Source organism: Carettochelys insculpta, chromosome 3 (assembly GCF_033958435.1).
Source record: "Carettochelys insculpta isolate YL-2023 chromosome 3, ASM3395843v1, whole genome shotgun sequence".
Classification (NCBI taxonomy): Eukaryota; Metazoa; Chordata; order Testudines; family Carettochelyidae; genus Carettochelys; species Carettochelys insculpta.
The window spans coordinates 54770062-54790643 of record NC_134139.1 but is presented as its reverse complement, the minus strand read 5'-3'; the positions used below and the strand labels follow the sequence as shown (position 1 = coordinate 54790643).

Genomic DNA, 20582 nt, shown 5'->3' with positions numbered 1-20582 from the left:
CTGTGGTCCTGACACCTTTCTTCCCTGGGAAACAGGACAAAGACAGAAGGAGGAGCCTGGCTGGTTTGAACTGGAACTGGGCAACTGAGTGGAGGCAGAGTCGGTTGAATTGAAAGGGAGGAAGGAGGGCCAGGGCTCTGGCTCAGGGACCCTCTCTGGATCCCATCTACCCAATATGGATTGTACTGACTGCTTCTGGTTTCTGTGCTGACAAATCTGTCCTATGCTGTGTCTCCATTTCCTAATAAGCCTTCTGTTCTACCTGCTGAATGAGAGTCACACCCAACTGTGGATGGGGTGCAGGACCTGGTGGCCCCCACATTCCATGACATCTGGTGGATTTCAGAGTTTGATCATGTAGTTTTGTCTGCTCAGCTACAAGTTTCAGTGGATCCAGCACTGCTTACTCAAGGGTTTTTAGCACACACAAGTTTAAATAAATTACTTCTTTTCCAGATCAGTATTACCTTAGTGAATCTGTCCACAAAGCCAAGGGGTCTGGAGGACAATCTGACTTTTGTTACTCACATGTAACCAGGTCAAAGTTAATAAATTCAAAACTAATGTTTTATACCTGGAAAATCATACCTGCCTCGTGAAATTACAAAGTCAGAGCAACTCACTCATATGAGCCATGCTTGAGATGAACCAAAGCAAACCCTCCAGTTCTGAATACCCCTCCACCATCTTTCAATTCAGATCTGAATTCACCTGATCAAGACCCTTTCTAGCATCTACAAGCTTTCTGCTTTTGCTGTATTTTTAATTATGCCTGACATTCTTTATTATAGTTCTGTAGAAACAGTCAGACTATAAACACAGGTACCTTTCCTTGTGCAAATAGATAAGCCTAGCTACATCATAACACAGCTGGACTTCTAGCACATTACAGGTCGGATAGGCAGCACTGGAAAGGAAAAGAGACAAATTAGAAGACAGTGGAAAATATCTCCTAAGGTTAATTTCTAATTATCATTTACCTCCCAACACAAAGGCCTAACAAACAGATACTGGAGAACTGGGAACAGCAGCTGTAATTTAATTTACAGTGAACATGATTAACAGGACATGATCTACAGTGCTATCAAGCAAAAGCCCGGTGAGAGCATGAAAATAATTAGGGTGACTCGGCAGCCACTTCTTAAGCATTAAAATTAAAAACTTTATTTCCTTTGAAAAGATAATTTGTATAATATCCTCTTAATCTGACAAAAATATATGACAAATATTTTTCCAGGGATGGACATTAGAATTCAGGTTTTAAATAGTTTAAAAGACACGTCTAGTTTGGATAATTAAAATTGCCATAACATTGCTTTAAACCTCTCTCCTTACACATGGCAGTTCTTGACTTACATGAAGTGGTTTTCTATAGCCTCTTTCTTTGCATTTTTGGGAAGGCCAGTTATGAACAGTGTGCGCTTGACCTAAAGAAAAACATCACAGTTTTTCCGTATTACCAGCAGGAAGAGACCCCAAAGGAACACTGGGAGGAGAAGGGGAGAATATGACACAGCACATCAACGTATCTTTACTAATAAACAAACAGTATAGAAAATAGAAGACCAGATTCTGACCTCACTGTGTGTGTCCACTAAATTTGTCCCTATATTGTCATCATGCCAAAAACAAAATCTCAAATGTGGTTTTACCGCTCTTGGGATTTACTCTACTTGGTCTTTCTGGCTATGGTTAGAACATATTATATTAGAGAGTTTACCTTTTACTGATTCCTTCAGCTCTAATAACATTTTTGTATTTGATTTTTCAGCATTTTCGCCTTTTAAATGTGATGCACATTTCTCCACAGACATGAACTTACTGTGTTTTCCTCTTTATACGTGATGTACATGGTGTGATGTCTCATGAAGACAACAGTCAAAATCAGGTAAATAACAGCAAAAATTGTGTGCAACCAAAGAAGATCATTGCTGTGGGATAAAATATTTCAGAATATTAGAAGTGAATGGAATTTAGAGCAGATCTGCATGGGTAACTTTTAAAATGCTATTAAGAATACAACAGTTCATCGAGCATTAGGGTAGGAAAACTGGTCGCCAATTGGCTGATGGGTGGATTTGCCCATGCAGGTCTGTGGTCTAACCATGTGACTTACCTTTTCGTTCACCATATAGAAGTAGTAGCTCTCCAAGGAACTCTACGTTTTTTGAGGTAGCACATATGCCTTCTTATTCAGCTTTGCATTGGCACACTTTGCCAAACAGCTGATGTACAATTTTTCTGTAGATATTCCAACTCACTGCACAAATAACTAGCTGAATTCTCCTTTGCCCAATCCTTACCCAATTCTAAAATGTGATTTCGATTGAAGAGAAGAATGAAGAGAAACGGAATGATTTATGGCTCGTAATTAAGTTAACAACTGACTCTTTAAGGAAAGATGAGTCAAATGAAATTAACTGAAAAAATGATACACGTAATAATACACACAGCCAGTGTAAAAGCCTATACATACTTAACTCTGCTGAATTCCCTTACATTCTGTGTTTGTCAGCTTCCTTTTCTAAACTTACATAACAAAACACAGATTGCTAATAATCCGCTAATCTTCAAAGGATAAGTAATTAACATTGTTTCAAAACTTCTATTTGAAGATTATACGGTAAATTTTTTAAACTATCTTCTTGCTAAGTATTATGTGGCTTAAAATGTAGCAAGTTGGTAATTACCCTAGCTGGGCTCTTCAGGAAAAGTTTTTTTTTTAAAGATGAAATCAATATAGAATAGAATAACTATGTGTTTAGTCATCCAGCTCCTTTTGTAGCAGTTTTTCAAATGCATGACTGATTTTAATAGTTTTCTCAAGAGAGATAGGTATGTACATTTGGTGTAAAAAAGAATGTACATAAATTAAGCCATGCAGTCTTTTAAATCTGAGAGAGCAAAACAATGCTGACCAGTAGTGTAGAAATTTCTGCTGACAACATTGCTACATCAAATTTTATTCAAGGGAAGCATGTGGTTTAGCAGTAAGTGAGTGTAGAAACCAGTACTCCAGGTTTCTCTACCCCACACCATAACTATCTTGCTGTGTAGCCTCAAGTGAGTCACATAACTTGTTTCAGTATGCGAACTCATAAAATGGCAATAAATAATAATACTACCATCAAAAGACGTCCTTTAAAATGTGATACTCATATAAGTCTCAGATGAAAGACATAATATTTGCAGAAAATAAAAAGAAAATCTCATCTAATACTTGTCAACGTTTAGGGCTTGTCTACACTACCTCCCTACTTCGAAGGGAGGATGGTAAGTAGGGTGTTGGGAGTTTATTAATGAAGTGCTGCGGTGCATATGCAGCACTTCATTAAGCAAACTGCCCCCTGCGGCAACTTCAAAGTTTTAAACTTCGAAGTGCTCGCTTGCGTCTAGCCACAGCTCACCTGCCGCTACTTCGAAGTCCCTTTACTTCTCAAAATTTTGAGGAGTAAAAGGACTTCAAAGTTTTCCTGGCACTTCGAAGTACTGGTGGGTGAGCCGCGACTAGACATGAGCCGGCACTTTGAAGATTAAAACACTGAAGTTGATGCAGAGTGGAAAGGGGGGCAATTTGCTTAATGAAGTGCTGCATATGCACCGCAGCACTTCATTAATAAACTCCCAACACCCTATTTACCATCTTCCCTTCGAAGTAGGGAGGTAGTGTAGCCACAGCCTTACTTACCCAGTTTGTAAATTTGCTATAGTAGTTCTCCCAAAACTGTACGGATCTTTATCTAAAAAAAGGACAAAATAAATGGTACATTTATCAGGTGCGGCATGGATACAATAAACTATAAAATGTTTCAAAAAGATATTTATTAATGTGCATCACATCTAATGGCAATAAATATTCAAAATAAGACAGATACTTAATGCTGGCCTACCCATTGCTTTAAAATTAAGTAGAATATATTGCATTCAGCCTGCAAAAGGAAGCAGATGCTGATTTTTAAAAATCTGGACATTACATTGGATGTATACAGATTTATAAAAAATGTTTTGTTAGGGAACTAATCCAAATTCCAATCTTTATTGATGTTTGATCTCAAATATTTGTTCAAATTACAGAAACTTCTTATTCCAAAACTGTACTAACAGTATCACTAATCACGATAACAAGGAAGTAGACAATCCATGGAAACACTGATTTGTCAAGGGGACAAAAGAAAGTGATATTTCTGAAAAATAAACAGAACCTACGACCTTCCACCACAGGTTGGATAAAATACTTAACATCACCACAAGTCTGACTACTTTCCAAATGACCATAGCAAAACGCATCAGGAACATATGAAAATGACAAATTTGTGTCCATCTCTTCTGCTATTGTGGCTATGCTTAACTTGATGCAGAAGCATGACCAGAAGTTGGATTCTCTTATTCCAGAAAGAACAAGCCCCATGCCACTTGAGCTAAAAGAGAATCTCTGTCAGCAGCAGAAGGCCAATGACACAGTTGAGCAATTCCAGTTCCATCCAATGGAGGGCAGCGGGGTGTGCACACATACACATACACCCCACCCAGGATGTTACAATGGACTTGTTGAGACATACAAACCTAGAACCGCTACACCAGAACATGCAAATCATGTAGTCTGTCATCCTATTTCTGATGCATCTGGCTGCACAGTATTATACAATAGACGAGAGAACTACATTTAGCAAGTTCATCGCAGGTAACCTGAAAGCTCTGACACAATAGAATACATGCCTGTCTTCAGGAGATGAAAAAATTTTCTTACCAAGTAAGTCACCTGAAAGATTGACAGGCAATATGATACAGACGGACAAAATGCTGACAGCAACCAGTAGGCAAATGATGTGTCGCTGAAAGGCAAGGTAGTGTATGGCATCGTCACCACATTTGTCACGGATCTCTTCATCACTGCACCAAAGACAAAATAGCAGCAGGTCAACCTGTATGTTTTTCAAGTTGGACTGTGCTTATAAAACACTGACTTCTAAATAAGCCCAACACACTCTACCTTCCACTAAACTCTGTGAAATGAAAAGTCAACATGGGATGGTTTATTAAAACAAATGTGACAAACAACGTAGGTGAGTTAATGTCTTACAGCACACACCTTCCGTCAACAAGGTCCACTACCAGATACACACCTCACATCTCTCACATTATGGGACCAGACATAGCTACAATACTGCAAGCAAATAAAATAAATGTAGCATTTTGTTGACAAAACTAGCTGCATGTCCACACAAAATGCATTTTGTCAAAAAACCCCAGCACTTCTGCCCACAACCGTCTGCCTCTCCGAGATGAGGAAGAGCACCTTTGTTGACAGATTTGGTTGACAAAAAAGCTGTGCAGACGCTCTGGGGGGGTCTTCTGTCAACAGACAGGACTTCCCCCATGGGGCAGCCCGGTCTGCTGTTCTTCTAGTTGCTGTTTTGTCAACAGAGTTGGGGGCAGTCCAGCCACTCTGGATTGAAAGAGCATTCCGCTCTGTCGACACTTGCCTTGTCCTTTTGAAAGGGGCACATTAATGAGCGGGTTCGAAAGATGCTAATGAGGCGCTGCAATGAATATGCAGTGCCTCATTAGCATTTTGGCAGCCATGGTGATTCGAAAGTGCAACTTTTCGAATTGCATGCAGTCCATGGAGATGGGACCTTCTGAAAGGAACCCCCCCAGTTTTCGAAAGCCCTCCTTCCGATCACCAGATAGGAAGAAGGGCTTTCGAAAAGTGGGGCGGGTCCTTTCAGAAGGTCCCATCTCCACAGGCAGCGCGCAATTCGAAAAGCCGCACTTTCGAATCGCTGCGGCCGCCATTATGCTAATGAGGTGCTGCATATACATTGCAGCACCTCATTAGCATATTTCAAACCCGCTCATTAACATGCCCTTTTAAAAAGGAAGGGGCACGTGTAGACCCAGCTTTTGCATATGGTCACAATCTGTCGACAGATGTTTTGTCAGAAGATATCTTCCAAGAGTAACTTCTGTTGACAGATGGCTCTAGTGTAACCATAGCCAAAGTCTTGTCTACACTAGAGTGTTTTCTCAACAGAAGGGGCCTTCTGTCGACATAGCTCAGGCAGCACCTACATGCTTAAAGCATTCTTGTCAACAGATTCTTTACAAAACTCTGCATTTGCCTCGACAGTATTACCCCTCAAAAATCTGAGGCATAATCTCTGGACATAGTACTGTCGACAAAAGTGTGTAGACACTTCTGTTGACAGAAAGGACTTCCAGTTGCTGGGTGGCCCTCTTTGCAGAGCTGCCATTCTGCTTTCTGGCACCAGAGAGCAGTGCAATCTGGCAGTTCTCTGTCAACAGATCAAGTTGTGTGTAAATGAAATCTGCTGAGATTTCCCTGTTGACAGTAACTTCTGCTGACAGATGCTTCTACAGTAGACATAGCCAAAGAGTTAAAAAAAAGTGCTTTGTAACACCAAAAGGCAAGAAGGGATTTTATTTTGATTGTCTTCTACTGACCCATCTAGGGTATGGAGTATACAACGCATTAAACCAGAACAGCAAAATTCTAATGCTTTGGGTTGGCAATATTTTTGACAAGTAAAGTTCTCGTTATCAGCCTGAAAAAAGATGGATAAATCTGTTTTGCATCTAGGTTATTTTCCATTACAGTTTTGCAAGGCTGAATTAAACCTCAACCTTAATATGTGAGATGTGTTTCCTAACGCAGGAGGACAACCTGTTTCAGAGAAGAATGAGGAGGAAGGGGACTACGTGTTAGTCTTAGACCTGCACTCAACCAATTAAAGAAAAAGCACTGAAGGGCTCTGCATCCATTGTCAGGAGAACAAAAATCAGTCCAACATGAGCTCTTGGGAGGAGGAGAACAAACTCAGGAGATGTAGAACAGCAAGGAAAAGGAATCCTAGAGAACTCTCCAATTCCCCATCCTCAAAAATTTAAAAAAAGTCTGTTTATTCCAATAGGACAAAACAGCATGATGTCCTATGCAGATTGGTTCTTTGACCCTATATCAAATCTTTAACGATCAGTTATTGAGAAACTGGTCTGGGAACAGATTCATTCCCTCTTTGCTGAAGCACCAATTCTGCAAGGAGAACCTTGTGGGCAGACCTCCTTGCCTGCCTAGAGCCCCCACAGGATATACTGAAGTCTGCTTACATGGTTCTCTCTGAATAATGGCCGCTTACAATCAAAGCCTACCTCCTACTACGGATTTGAATGGGAGCCAGTTTGGACTCATATACAGTCAGTTATATTCCTACACAGTATGGCTTGATGCAGTCTATCAATTTCCATGTTTCAAACTATATCACTGCTTTAAAACTACATACACATTAGACAAAGTAAACCATGGCTCACTGTTACTGTTTCATGTACTTACTGCATTCGAAAAGCAGCTGTCATCCAGGAACAAAACCTCTAGAAAAAAAGAGGACTTACGTAAGCTTCTAAACCTTTTTTCCAAGGGACAACAATGTCTAATCTTCAGAATTAATAGAAGTGTTTTTTATAAACTAATCTTTTATGAAGTTAAAAAAGAGCTGCTAATTTGGTCTTAATAACTGTAAGGTACTGTATGCTATACGTAGTCTATAAAACAAAGAGCTTTAAACACACAGCTTTAAATTCATCCCAGAAGTCTATTTACAACTAGCAAAACATTAGGAAATTCAAGGGATAAATATTCAAGTAATTAAAAAAGTACACAGTCTTAGATGTAATTTTGAGACCAATATATAGCCTTTAGTCCCAATCCTGTTTCCATTAAACTCAATTCAGGATCAAACCCTAGTGTAGAACCGGTTTTAACTAATAGCTTCAAAACTTGTATATTGTACAAAGGTCTCTCACAATTTTACATAATGCCCACATGGAAGAGCACTGTATAATTTAATAGTGAGAAAACCAGTCTTTTGAAAAACCTCAAATTTTAATTATCTAGCAATAAGGTAATAGAAAATTACATCTTTCATACAAGATTTTGAACCATTATTTAGAATTTTATAGCAGAGATATAATTCTGTTAAATTCTGTATTAGCATTCAAAAACCAACAGAAAAAGTTATTTGCTAAAAAGTTTCCTATGTCTTTTCCATAATAGAATACTACCAAACTACAGAAGTGAGTCTTTATTTAAAAATGTAAATGATAAAATTCTTCTAGAGCTGAAGAAAGATTTCCAATAAAACATATAAAGAACAATCTTCAGGTAACAGCAACATGCCCAGTGATATGGTTTAAATAAAAATCCCCGAAATTTAGCCGATGGATCTTTAAAACAACATTAAAACAATAAGGCTATGTCTAGATTGCAGGCTTCTCCCAGGAGCCTGGAGATCTCCTGACAGATGTCTGCTGCTCTGGGAGCCTTCTGCTGACATCCTGGTCATCCTCATCCCATGAGGAAGAAGGGATACGTTGGTAGAAAGGCTTTTCCCAATATTTGGCCCCACATAAATGGGCCAAATGTCAGGAAAGCCTCTCCCAACAGAACTGTCTGCAGGAGATATGCAAATGCATCGTGCAATTTGCGTATCTTTTGCCGACAATTCTGGGCAATCTAGACATAGCCCAACACTGCTTGGACAGCTCTTCCATAATTTGAAGCTGTAGCCAAACATAGGATGACTAAGACATTTTGAATTACAACTGTTTATCGTTCCTCAAATCAAAGGCTGTGGATGAGGCCAACTGAAAATTTGGCCTATGAGCGGACTTCCTTTTCTGCTCAGTTTCTCCACTAACTAGATATGGCCTTATTACCTGATTTTCCCACGTGTGCCCCAATTTCCCCATCTGTGAAATGTGACTAACATCACCAGATGTGTTGAAAGGATTATTAGGCAATATTTGCAGGGTGCTTTCGATGTAGAAAATACTGTATTAAGTATAAATTAGTATTTTATTTCTTCAAAATATTAAGACTATAGGTTGCACCTCCCTGATCTGACACCCTCAGGACCTGAGAAGTCCCGAATGAGGGAATTTGCTGGATCAAAGGAGGCCAGGCCTCTGGCTTCACCTGGGAGGCCTCCAGCCCGCTGGCTGGGCTCCCCTCCTGGCTGCCTCCACACACCCCGCCTCCAGGCTGCCAGGGCAGAGCAGGGGCTATGCTCCTGCCCATCAAAGAGCTGTTTGGGGGAGATAAGGGGCTCTGCTCCCCCCGCAGCCACAGAGCTGCCAATAGGCTTCCATGCCCGTCTGGGCTCCCTGCCATCAGTCCACCAGCAGAGCTTCTGGCCCATCAGGCACACTGCCTCCACGAAGCTGGGGCTCTCTGGTCCAGGCACTCTCTCATCCAGCAACAGACATATACAAATGTAAGCAGTTTTTTTAAGTGAGAACAGGATGTTAGTTGGTAACAGAATCATAGTGTTTATTGAGGGCTGGAAATAAGATGCCATAAAGCCATCAAAGGTTCTAGTATAAGCACACTTTTCGTAATGTGTTACTGCATCCCAAAGTTGGAGAGATTAACCCTGTGCAGAGTCCTGCAGATGCAAGACTGAACTGTGGCAGATTCCCTTGTACCAGCATGTTTTCACATACATACACATTGTTTCATGTATCTATTTCAAATACTGACACTGTCATATTCAGGATCATGTACCGATGAGGAATACGACAATCGGCGGTATCTTGATTCACTAAAACACAAAGAGACATTTAAGTGACTGTAGAAATACTGCAGTTACTTGTTAGTGCTTAAAGCTGTTTTTACAATTCTCAAGTCATGAGAGGCAACTTGAATAAAAAGTTTGTATATTTTTCCAATATTGTAACAGACACAATTCTACTTAATTACAAAAGCTTGGCCTTCTGTTTGGTGTTCAAAAAGGAGGAAACATGAGCTTCTTAAAATAAAGGAGCATGTAAAAGTGAGCAAAAATAAAAAAGGATGGAATATTTTATGGAACACTGATGTTAATGCAATTTAACAAACAGACCATTAGTTTGGTATCTGCAGACCTTAACCCTGCACAGACTCAAGCTACAGCTTTACCTGTGTTCCTCCTGCACCTCAGCTCGGACCCACACAGAATCATTACAAAAGCTAATCTTCTCTGATTTCCTCTCCTTTACCCCACAACAGTTTCAGTCTCTTAGCTGAGATGATCCCTGAAGCATTACAAGAACTGCTCTGATTCAGCTCTCCTGCAGGATTCTACCACCCAGCTCACTGCTGTCAGATAGCATTGCAATGAGCCATTAGAGAATCCGGTGTCTTTGATAAAATGGGAAGTTCCTGTTTTCAGTTTTTTCTTGAAAAACAAAATTATTTCATAATTCAGAAACACATAAAATACACATGCACTGCGTTAAGATTCATTTGGGGGTATGTTAAAACTACACTTCCAGTGCTCTAAAGGACAAACGCAACAATGCTCAGTTTAACCCCACCTTCCAAGAATAGTTAGATCACTATCTTCCAAGTGTCCAAAGATGACGTCAAGAAGTTTAAAATCGCAGGCTGAATCTAGCTTCATTTAAATCAATGCCAAAACTCTCACTGACTTCAAGAAAAACAGAATCAGGTCTTTTGATTGGGCCACATCAAGTCTATGGAGTGCAGCACCTTCTGTGTCAACATGGGAAGATCTTGCGTTCGAATCCAACTAAATGTAATAGCTCACATTCTTACACTATATTTCTGCAGCAGAAGCTCTTGTAAGAGTGCAGATGAAACATTAACAGACTTGAGCAGCCTGCTGCTCTTTTGTCTTCCTGCCACTTCTTTCACCCATAGGAACTGAGAAAGATTCTTCACGACAACTGTAAACACACAGCTTTATTTACTGACGGTGTCCTACAGCGTGAGACTGTTGAAAGGAGACGTGTGTTTCACACACAGTAAAATCGGGAGAGAATTTTAACCAAGAACATAAATAAACAAAAATATATGATCACAGTTACATCATATTTATGCAGACTTTCATTACCTAAAATCCCATTTAAATCTACATTCACCAACTGTTTCAACAGCAAGACTTGGCTGCGCATCATTTTACCTTTCAGTTTCCGACACCAGGGCCAGGCGACCATAGTCCCAGAATCTCTTCCTTATTATGGAAAAAGCTAATATTAAAATCTAGAAAATAAAAATAAAAATCTTATTTCAATTTGGAAATTGGAAATGTCTTTCTGAAGACAATAGACTTTATTGTATCAGATTAAGCTGCTGGTTTGTCAAACCTGGTATCCCATCTCTGGGACTAACCCGTACTGCATAAGAGATCCAGTGGTCACCCCACTACAAATGACTGTTTGGGACAACAGAGTCAGCAGGTCTAGAACTACAGTCCTGCTCTCATAACACAGGCCTAAAGTTGTAGCTAAGAAAAAAAAAATCTAACTAGACTCATATTAAAGTTTATGACAGACTGAGAATAGTTCTGATACAATCTAATGGCAGGCAGTAGCGCACACACACTAATCAGTATATAACAACTAAATGTTTCAGAAGAAGCTGAAACTTTCATAATGGACCATTACTATTATTTAACAATGCTCAAATGTATGATGGATGCTTCATCATGGCAAAGTTAACAATGATGCAAATAGGTGTAGTGTGAGCTTTTGCAGGTAAAACTTGAAATTTGTTTACTTTCCCCTCAGGATAGTTAGCTACAATGGTTATTAGGTTCATAAAACCCATGACCAAGGCTTTTTTTAAATCCTACACTTATATTAACTCCTTTGTAGCAGGCAAAAAAGATTAGGATCATGCAAGTCAGAAAGCAATCCATCATTCATAGATTAACAGATCTTTATAAAAAAACAACTCTGAAAAGCAATCAGATGAGAGATGTAGTCCTCCTTACTGAAGTTTGCAAACATCACTTTGTAACAGAGGAATGCAGGAGTTTTCAGCGGACTTCAGGCCTTTGAACTTCTAAGTCTAGCATCCAGAGGCAAAAAAGTAATAGTTGGATGAAGGCAAGAACACTCCACAATATACCTGGTTCACTGTGCAATGCTGTTCATGGAGGGAGAAGGTACCTCCTGTCCTCTATGCAAAACAGCCCAAAAGCAAAGACTCAATATTTTAAAAGTCAAGTGTCAGGATGAAGTATGGCTGCTCCCAAACAATGGTTAACACAGAATTCTTCAGTGTGGCTCATAGTCACCTCTCTCTTTAGTAAGGATTACAAATCCTGGATTAAATATTTCAGATCTAAACTAGCACCCAGGCACAACAGTGGATTGGAAATCGTACCTCCATATTGAAAATGAAGATGCCCGCTAGCTGTTCCATTGTGTTGTGGTTTTTATTTTTGTATCTTATTTTTTTAAAGGTAGGGGAGTCCTCTGGATTCCTAGAGAATTGCCAGCACAGCCTTCAGGTTGTCAAAGTTTGGACTACTCTCCAGCACAGTTTCCTACACTCAGTAATTGGATAAATTTTTTATTCTCACTTTACTACTAGGAACCCCAATTAACAAATCCATTTGCTGGTTTTAAATTTATTTGCCTGGTGGATTAAAACTATGTTTACTTAAGATATTGTAGCCAAATTAATCTGTAGCGTATATCCTTAGCCTTCACTGGAGTTTCACCAGCGATAAATTTGATCTTCTCTGTCCAATACATTGGCTGTTGAACTTGCAGTGGAAAATTTCCTCCCCAACAAATCTCCAGTAATAATAATATTAAAACCCCTTACAATGCAAGCTACTTCTTATCAGAAGCTCTTCAGTGGAACTCAGCATACAGTCAGCAAAAGTTATGCTCCTAGTTTGGAGGAGGTGGAAGGATACCAATGTTTTATGTCAATCCTAGAGAGCTCTTCACTGATGTTCTAATCTACTTTGCCACTTTCCAAAGGGGACCTCGAGGTCCCCTTCTTGGCTCGGGACTGGCTAGTGTGCATCTTTTCAAGCAGCAACGATCTTAGCTGGAGGTGGGGGGGAAGTGCAATGTGCCACAAAGTAATGCAGGTCAAGCATTAAGAACTCTACCCACTGATTCCCATCATCATTGACCAGATCAGCCCTACAGAACATGATGAGAACAAAGGAGATAGCAGCTTTCGGTCAGTGGATAGGGATACTAGAGGGTGCACGAGTTCTGCCTCAACCCATTCTCCTCTACTCCCAAAGGTCATTGTCTGGGAAACACATTTATAAATATTCGACATGCCCTTTCAAGTGACAAACGAAAGGAGCCCTTGCCAATGTGGAGGTATATAAATCACTATCACATTTTAATTCATTTATGTGAAACTAAATTTGGAAATTTTTGCTATTGAGATTTTAAACTAAAATGCATAATAAACTGAATTCTAATACTAGTTGGTTGGTTTTAAAAATGCTATTGCTGGTATCGTATCATATATCATATCGTATCTGAGTCATACAGAACTGCTATAAACAAAAAAACAAAATATCGAAAGTTAAGGCCCAGATTCTGCAAATATTTAAGCAGGAAATTAACTTTACTCACATGAATAAGACTCATTGATTTACATTGGAACTATTTATGTGCTAAAGGTTATGCATATGCATAAGTATTTGTGGAATTAGGGGCTAACATTTTTTTATTAAAACATTTAATAGCAGCAAGCACTTCAAAACTGTTTCAGCATTAACTATTACTTAGACTTCCAGTACATTCAAAATGTCATTCTGAGCAATTTTTAAAAAAATATTTGGCACTTACCAGTGCTATTTTCAAAAGAACCTAAGTGACTTAAGAGCATGTCTCACTGACTTCACATTGTAAACCCTACGCGTGTGTCTACACGGGCACAAATCTTCGAAATAGCCATGCTAATGGCCATTTTGAAGATTACTAATGAGGTGCTGAATTGAATATTCAGCACCTCATTAGCATTAGGACGCTTCTGGCCACGGCGCTTCAAAAGCCCCGCTTTCGAAAGCACGCGGCTCGGCACGGCTACATGGGGGTCCTTTTCGAAAGGACCCTGCACCTTTCGAAATCTCCTTATACCGATCACTGATCGGAATAAGGCAATTTCGAAAGGGGTGGGCCCTTTTGAAAAGGACCCCCGTGTAGCCGCACCAAGCCGCGTGCTTTTGAAAGAGGGGCTTTTGAAGCGCTGCGGCCGGAAGTGTCCTAATGCTAATGAGGTGCTGAATATTCAATTCAGTGCCTCATTAGTAATCTTCGAAATATGGCTATTTCGAAGATTTGTGCCTGTGTAGACACAGCCTAATGGAGAAACACTTCAAGCTTTCTTCAACAGAGGAAGTTCAATAGGTTGGAAAATAGTGCTGGTTAGTTGATAGTCTAGAGGGTACAGCAATCAACTGTGTGTTTCAGTTTTGTAATGTTCTCATCATATGGATATCAACAAGGCCCTGTCACATTTTCAACACAGATGACTATTTTAATTTTTTTTTCATTAAGGCATATATTAAGTAAACATCTGATATTCTTTTAACAATTGGGAAATTAGCCAAACTGGGAGAAAATATCCACTTTAGCAATTTAAAGGCTATAAATTAGGAAGAAAGATTTATTATTTAAATTAAAAAATTGTTTTCTTAAAAAAAAGATGTGTATTTTAATCTTCTCTGGTCCCAGCACTGGCAAGAGTGGCCTTCATTCATCATCAGCACAATAGTAATAAATGCCACAATGAATACACCCTTTTTATTTCTTTTAAGTTCATAATCCGTAATGCACAGACTATAGTTATTATTCGCTCTTTGAATGAATCTGGTTGTTCTGGCTAAGGACCATTGAACAAAACTACAGAAAGCTACGGAATACAAATTAACAACTTAGTCCCTGTAAAACAGAAAGATGTTCTTCCTGAGTTCAATCTATGGCTGAGGCCAGACTGTCACGTTAGCCAACTTTTTAATAGGCAGAGTTCAGTTTGCACACACAAAGCTGTGAGCATCTGCACACCTACACCTGAGTGCAAACTGAGTAGCTATGTGCAAGAAATACATATGTAGATATGTAGAAATACATATGTACATGTTCAAGAAAATTAATTCCCAAATGTATTTTAACTCTCTTTTTGAAATTCTAGCCCTACGCTTTGTTATCTTGTTATCCTTCTTCTTGTGCAGGATTTTTTGTATATTATTGTCTTCACTGCTTTAAACACTTTAAGTCTAAAGTAAGAGAATTTCCATATTCTGCTTCCTTTAGGAGACTATTTCACTGTCTAATAGAGCGCACCATTAGGAAGTTATTCCTTAATACAGTAACAGTATTCAGCATTAGGTTTCCTTTCTTGAGAAATTGTCAAACACCAGCTTATCCTTATATTCTATAAGAATGAACAATAAGGCAAAAGGAGGTTCTTGTGGCTAAGGAACAGAAGCAGTAGCCTGCAGTGTTATTCCTAGCATTACCATTGACTCCATACATAACTGTGGAAAGCCCTTTAGCCTCTCTGTGCCTACCCATCAGTATCCCATCACATGAATACTGTGAAGTGCTTTGAAATTCCCTAATAAAACGGCTAGCAGTCAGGTCTCTCCACAGCCTCCTAAAATACCTCTGTTCTAAACATCCTGGACAACAGATCCTTCTGTCCTAAATCCCCATCAGATATTGAGAGTATTCTAGACAACACTGAGTTTCTAGATAGGCCAGAAGTGTTAGAGCTGTGAGAGCTGAAAACAAAAAACTTACCAGAAAGCAAGTAACATCAAGCAGCAGGACGGTAGGGACTCCACCAAAAGTTACTCCTTGGAGCACAGTACTGCCCTGTGCAGAGCTGTAGCAGTAACTCCCATTTGGTGAGTAGCTAGACCTATTGAAGAAATAGACTAGACGGGAATGTCCAACATCCAGAAACGGGAAAGGAATCATCTTGTGTCTCCTGTGAAAAAGGAAGTGAGCACTCACATTAACAGCCTGACTAATGGGTTAGGAGACCCATGTTTGCAAAATGTGCCTACAGAACACGCATTCAAAACAGGAACATCCCAGTAGAGGATGTTCTCATACAAAGCAAACATTTTACCATCATCCCCCTCCACCACTGAGAAACATCCTCATACAGAGCAAACATTTTACCATCATCCCCCTCCACCACTGAGAAAAGCAGCACCACCTTCACTGAGCACCATCTGTTACCACAATGTTATTTGCTGCAGGATTTCTATCCACGTATTCTAAACGACTGTTTCTAAAGGCTGATTTTCATTGGTTGGTAACCATTAAATCTTGTTGATTTGCAACTAAATATAGCCTTTACACCATATATCATATACTATATCTTCCTGGTTAATAAAAAAGTGACATCTATGCATATTTATTTAGCAAGTTACATAGCTGAATGCATTTATTCAGATTTTTAATTTTTACATTATTTTATATTTTAAATTATGTTACAAAATGGTAAGGGGGCCATCTAGCTGGTTTCATCATGGGAAACATATGACTTTTCTGCCCCAGGATTGTCCATGTTCCTATAAATTGGGATTTGATGCCTGACAGAAGGAAGTCAGAGCATCTTCTGTATTTATTCTGGGAATGAGCGCAATGGCATAGGGATGTAAAATCCCATTTAATAAGCTGACTGATTAAACGCTAGGTTTAACCAGTTACCCATTAAATGGGGGTGGGAAAGGCCCTGCCACAGACATGGGCTGCTCCAACTGGGCTGGAACACCCCCATTCATGGCACGCAGGTGACAAGGGCTGCTCCAGCTGGAGTGCCCCGCCCACAACAATGCTGGGAGCGAAGGGCGCTCCAGTGCAGACAGAGCAGCCGCCATCTGCAGCAGCCTGGCCGGGGGGGGAGGAAAACACCGCAGACAGGAAGGCTCCAGCCGTGCAGTAGCAGCCCTGGTTCCCTACACCCCCATGTGCTGCAGGTGGTGGCTCTCCAGCTCAGCTGGAGCGGCGCCTGCAGTGGGAGACTACTTCAGCCTGGCTGCACTGGAGTGGCCTCCCCAGCAGCTCCCCCACCCAGGCTGCCACAGACAGGCTACTCTGGTCACACTGGAGTGCCTCCCTACTGTGGTGGCCCAGCAGGGCTGGAGAAACCCCTTGCACATGCTAGGCTGCGGGTGGCACCCACGCTTATCAGTTAATAAACATCCCCACTATGGCACCTGTGAAGAATACCAGTCTAAAACACTATACTAGGTCTTGTCAGATATCACAACTGCACTAGAATATTGCCCGTTTGGAAACGGCAGCAAGCAGGAAGGTCAATGGAGAAAGCAAATATGGCAACACCTCAAACATGGATTCTATTGGGGTGACCTTGTGTGGGGAACATAATTGTTGGTTCAGGGTCTTAGAGGTTTGGGCCGAATCACTTATTTTCACTGCGAATCACTGCTGGGTCTGCGGAGCTGTCAGTCCATGGGGTTCTAGAGTGAGAGGGATGGCAGCAGCGGGTCCCAAGTACCTTTCTGCTAAGGATTGCAGCTGGCGCAGGGTTGTTTTTTTTTTTGCATCTTTTGCTAGCGGCTCCCATCCTTCCTTCCCTCCTGCTTGCTCTTCTGCCCAGGCAAGGCAATCCCATTGAGAAAGGGCTACTGAGATGGTGCCTTCACCTTCCCCAGCAAAATCAGCCTCTCCTTTCTTCTCTCAGGAAGGCCAAGAGAGGTGAGGAGGGAAGGATGCTGAGACAAATCCACACAACCTGTGCAGAGAGGGAAAAACTGCCATCTGCCCACAGAGCTGGGCCAGATCCAAAAGAGACACTTTCTACGGGGCAGAGAACAGGAGACACAGGTCTTTCCTTTTACCTCTGGCTTTCTCGGCCTAGCTCTCTGCTCGAAGCCTGTTGGGGCACCAGCTACACCGAGGCCTCAGCAGGGAAAGTGAAGTCAAGGGAACAATATCCCCAGAAGACAACCACCGCCCCGGCTGCGGTTGGGGAGTGGCTGGACAGTTCCGGACCCAAATGGCTGCCAGGAAGCAGAAACAGAAGGCTGGAGTCTCCTGAAAAGCCACCACTGGGAGGGCTGGAGAGGTCTCCTGCCAGTCTCTGTGGAGAAGGAGGGAACAACAAGGGGCGGAGCATTTTCCTGCAGCAGATGACTGACAGAACTGCCTCTGCCCCAAGCAGGCCTAAAGACCTATTGTAACTGATCTGTGATCCTTACCACAAGGCAGAACCTGAACCTTTGCCTCCGGCCAGTGGTACACAACCTGCAGCTCACAGACCCCCCACCTTTTGCCCCCGCTCTCACACTGGGGCATGGGAGTCCAGTACTTCCTACTTCTCCTGCTCCCTCCCAGCACTTTGGAGGCACCACAAATTGCCTGATTCTTGCTCCACTCCTACTCATCCCAGAGCTTGAACACTGCAAATGGGGGAGTAGGCAGACAAGGGCTGTGCAGGCCACACGTGGAGCCTCAGTGAGCCACAAGCCTCTCAGATGAAGGAGGGCCACTCACACAGCCCACTTACTATTTCTGGTTGCCCATCTGACTACATCTTCCCTGTAGAGTCAACAAAATTCAAGTCAGACTGACTCAAGTGAAATCAACTACACTATCAAATAACTCTTGAGCTGCTGTGTCCAAGCAGCTCACGAGTGGCATGGCACTCACTACTCTGTGGTGCCACCATTTCTGGGGACATAGCACATGCTGCTTTGCACTGCAGTAAGGAAGCAGAAGCAGGAGAACTTGTCTGTCAGACACAGGGTGTATTGTGAAGACACAATGGGGAAGTACTAGCATTAGAGGGAAGCTAGCCTGTGTCCATGCAGAAACAGTACCAGCTGACAAAATACAATAACTTGAACAATATTAGCCTACGACCTCTGTCCGGCCAGTCAACTAGCCAGAAGTACCCTGTATTCAAGGTAAGGGTTTTGTAAAGATAAGTCCACTGCAACTACCTCCAGGAGAGGGCAGTAGAGAGCCAAATTTGTAACTAACCAGTCAAGTCCAGAGCCGTTGTGCCTAAGTTTTAACCATGAAGAGCAGCTGCATATGTAACCAAAAGTATATGTATTTACACACATTCTTCTCTGTAGCCAATAAAATGCAATGCTAATATTTCTTTATGCTTTTACTTGCCTTAGAGATACACGATGGCTGACATAACATCTTTTATTCAACTAAATAAACATTGGTGAAACAGACAAGTTTTCAAGCCACACACAGCTAACTTGAAAAAACCGTGAGGCTTGAAAGCTTGGCCTACACACGATACATAGTAAAAAGTCATACAAGAGCTTCTCTAAAGTGCAGGATGTTGACCATTAATCTACACAACACTCCTGAGAGACAGGGTGGTAGTACTGTCCCCATTGTACAGATAGGAGTAAGAGGCTCCAGGTAAGTGAAAAGCCTTGCTCAAGATCACAACAAAGTATAATGGCAGAGCCAGGTGAATATACTCAGGAATCCCCAGGTCCTATCCCTGTCCACAGGCCCTTTGCTCCTGCCTTGTAATGCAGTGGAAAGAGGGCCACCACCATCCACAAACTTCCCTGGGCTGGGAAGAAGGTCCAAGCAAGGCATGGTGGGTTCAGCACAGGTACTGGGTAGCTGGTAGCAACCAGGAAGGGGGTCAAGAGAGCGACTGGCGCTGGGTCTCAAGCAGGAACTTCCTGCAGGGAAACTCTTCTGGGTTTGATCAGCCGGGCACAACACACCAGCGGGCACCAATACCGCCCCAAAGCCAGGCCCGCCAGTGCCTCAGGACTGGTAGGCTGCGCGCAGCTCTTTGGGGTAGGGGGTCCGCCGGTCTCCGGGCCGGAAGCCGGCCCGTCTCCCCGCCCCGGCCCGCCCCTCAGCTGGGGCTGGGAGGGGCCTTGCGTGCAGCTCCCAGCCCGGGACACGCCACTCCGCGCCCGCCGCCCCATTACCTGCAGCGGCAGCTGCCCGCTCTGCGCCCGGCCCGAGGAGCGGCCTGCGCGCTGGCGAGTTCCTCCTGCCGGGGCGGGGGCAGCGTCCGGAGCTCGAAAGTAACAAAGTCAAAGCCACAAGTACCAGGAGCCGCGCATGCGTCCCCGCCCACAGCTTCTCAGCAGCGGTCCCGCGCCCAGGTACTGCCCGGCCCTTGCCCGCCTGGGTGTCAGCGCCAGCCCGGTGCCTGCTGCACCGCACCCCCTCGCCCCTCCGGAGCCCTCTGAGCGCCTGACTCTCCCGCCGCCGTGCTCGTCTGAGCGCTCTCCAGACCTCACTGTCCGCTCGGAGCCCTTCCGCCCTCCCCGGCTCCGTGATCCACGTGGCGCTTGCTCCCCCTGTGCCCAGCGAATTCCTCGAGGGCATGTTCTGCGGCGCTCCTGCTGCTTGGTGCCTCTCTGTGCAGCGCCTGTGCCTTTCCCCGTCCTTACCCCGCTGTAGTGGTAGTAGGGTTGTCCCAAACCAATGCAGAGGAGGTAAAAGTGTCGAATAAATATTTCCGTTCGGCATAAGGGAGAAAAACAGGATTAAGCGCTTTCCACTCCAGCGGTATAGCAAGAGGCTGTTCAGCAGCAGCAGCTGCAAAGGCTGGACATAGTTGAATCACCAGATGCAGATCACTTGCACTGGGACTTTTAAGAGAGCACATTGAAGCACTCCCTAGTCCCTGGATCTTAATATTCAGTAACTCTTGGAACACTGGGGAAGTTGGAGAAGACTGAAAGAAAGCAAATATTATGCCAGTCTTTTGAAAAGGTAAATGGGAGGAGCTGGATAGTGACAGAGATAGCAGTGTTAGTCTG

At 42.5% G+C, this 20582-nt stretch overlaps 1 protein-coding gene across 2 annotated transcripts in view; it reads right to left on the bottom strand.

Moving 5' to 3' along the window:
- The window catches only part of TMEM63A (transmembrane protein 63A), a 42711-nt gene extending 22844 nt beyond the window's left edge, over positions 1 to 19867 (bottom strand). For both annotated transcript variants that reach the window (XM_074989877.1, XM_074989878.1), the window contains exons 1-10: positions 19740 to 19867; positions 15586 to 15775; positions 10980 to 11059; positions 9557 to 9617; positions 7352 to 7389; positions 4748 to 4890; positions 3689 to 3740; positions 1823 to 1931; positions 1357 to 1427; positions 827 to 907 (exon numbers count right to left, since the gene is read on the bottom strand). In XM_074989877.1, coding sequence (XP_074845978.1) covers positions 827 to 907; positions 1357 to 1427; positions 1823 to 1931; positions 3689 to 3740; positions 4748 to 4890; positions 7352 to 7389; positions 9557 to 9617; positions 10980 to 11059; positions 15586 to 15765 — 815 coding nt within the window. In that variant the 5' untranslated portion in view covers positions 15766 to 15775; positions 19740 to 19867. The remainder of the gene's footprint in view (positions 1 to 826; positions 908 to 1356; positions 1428 to 1822; positions 1932 to 3688; positions 3741 to 4747; positions 4891 to 7351; positions 7390 to 9556; positions 9618 to 10979; positions 11060 to 15585; positions 15776 to 19739) is intronic.
- Between the last annotated feature and the right edge of the window lie 715 nt (positions 19868 to 20582).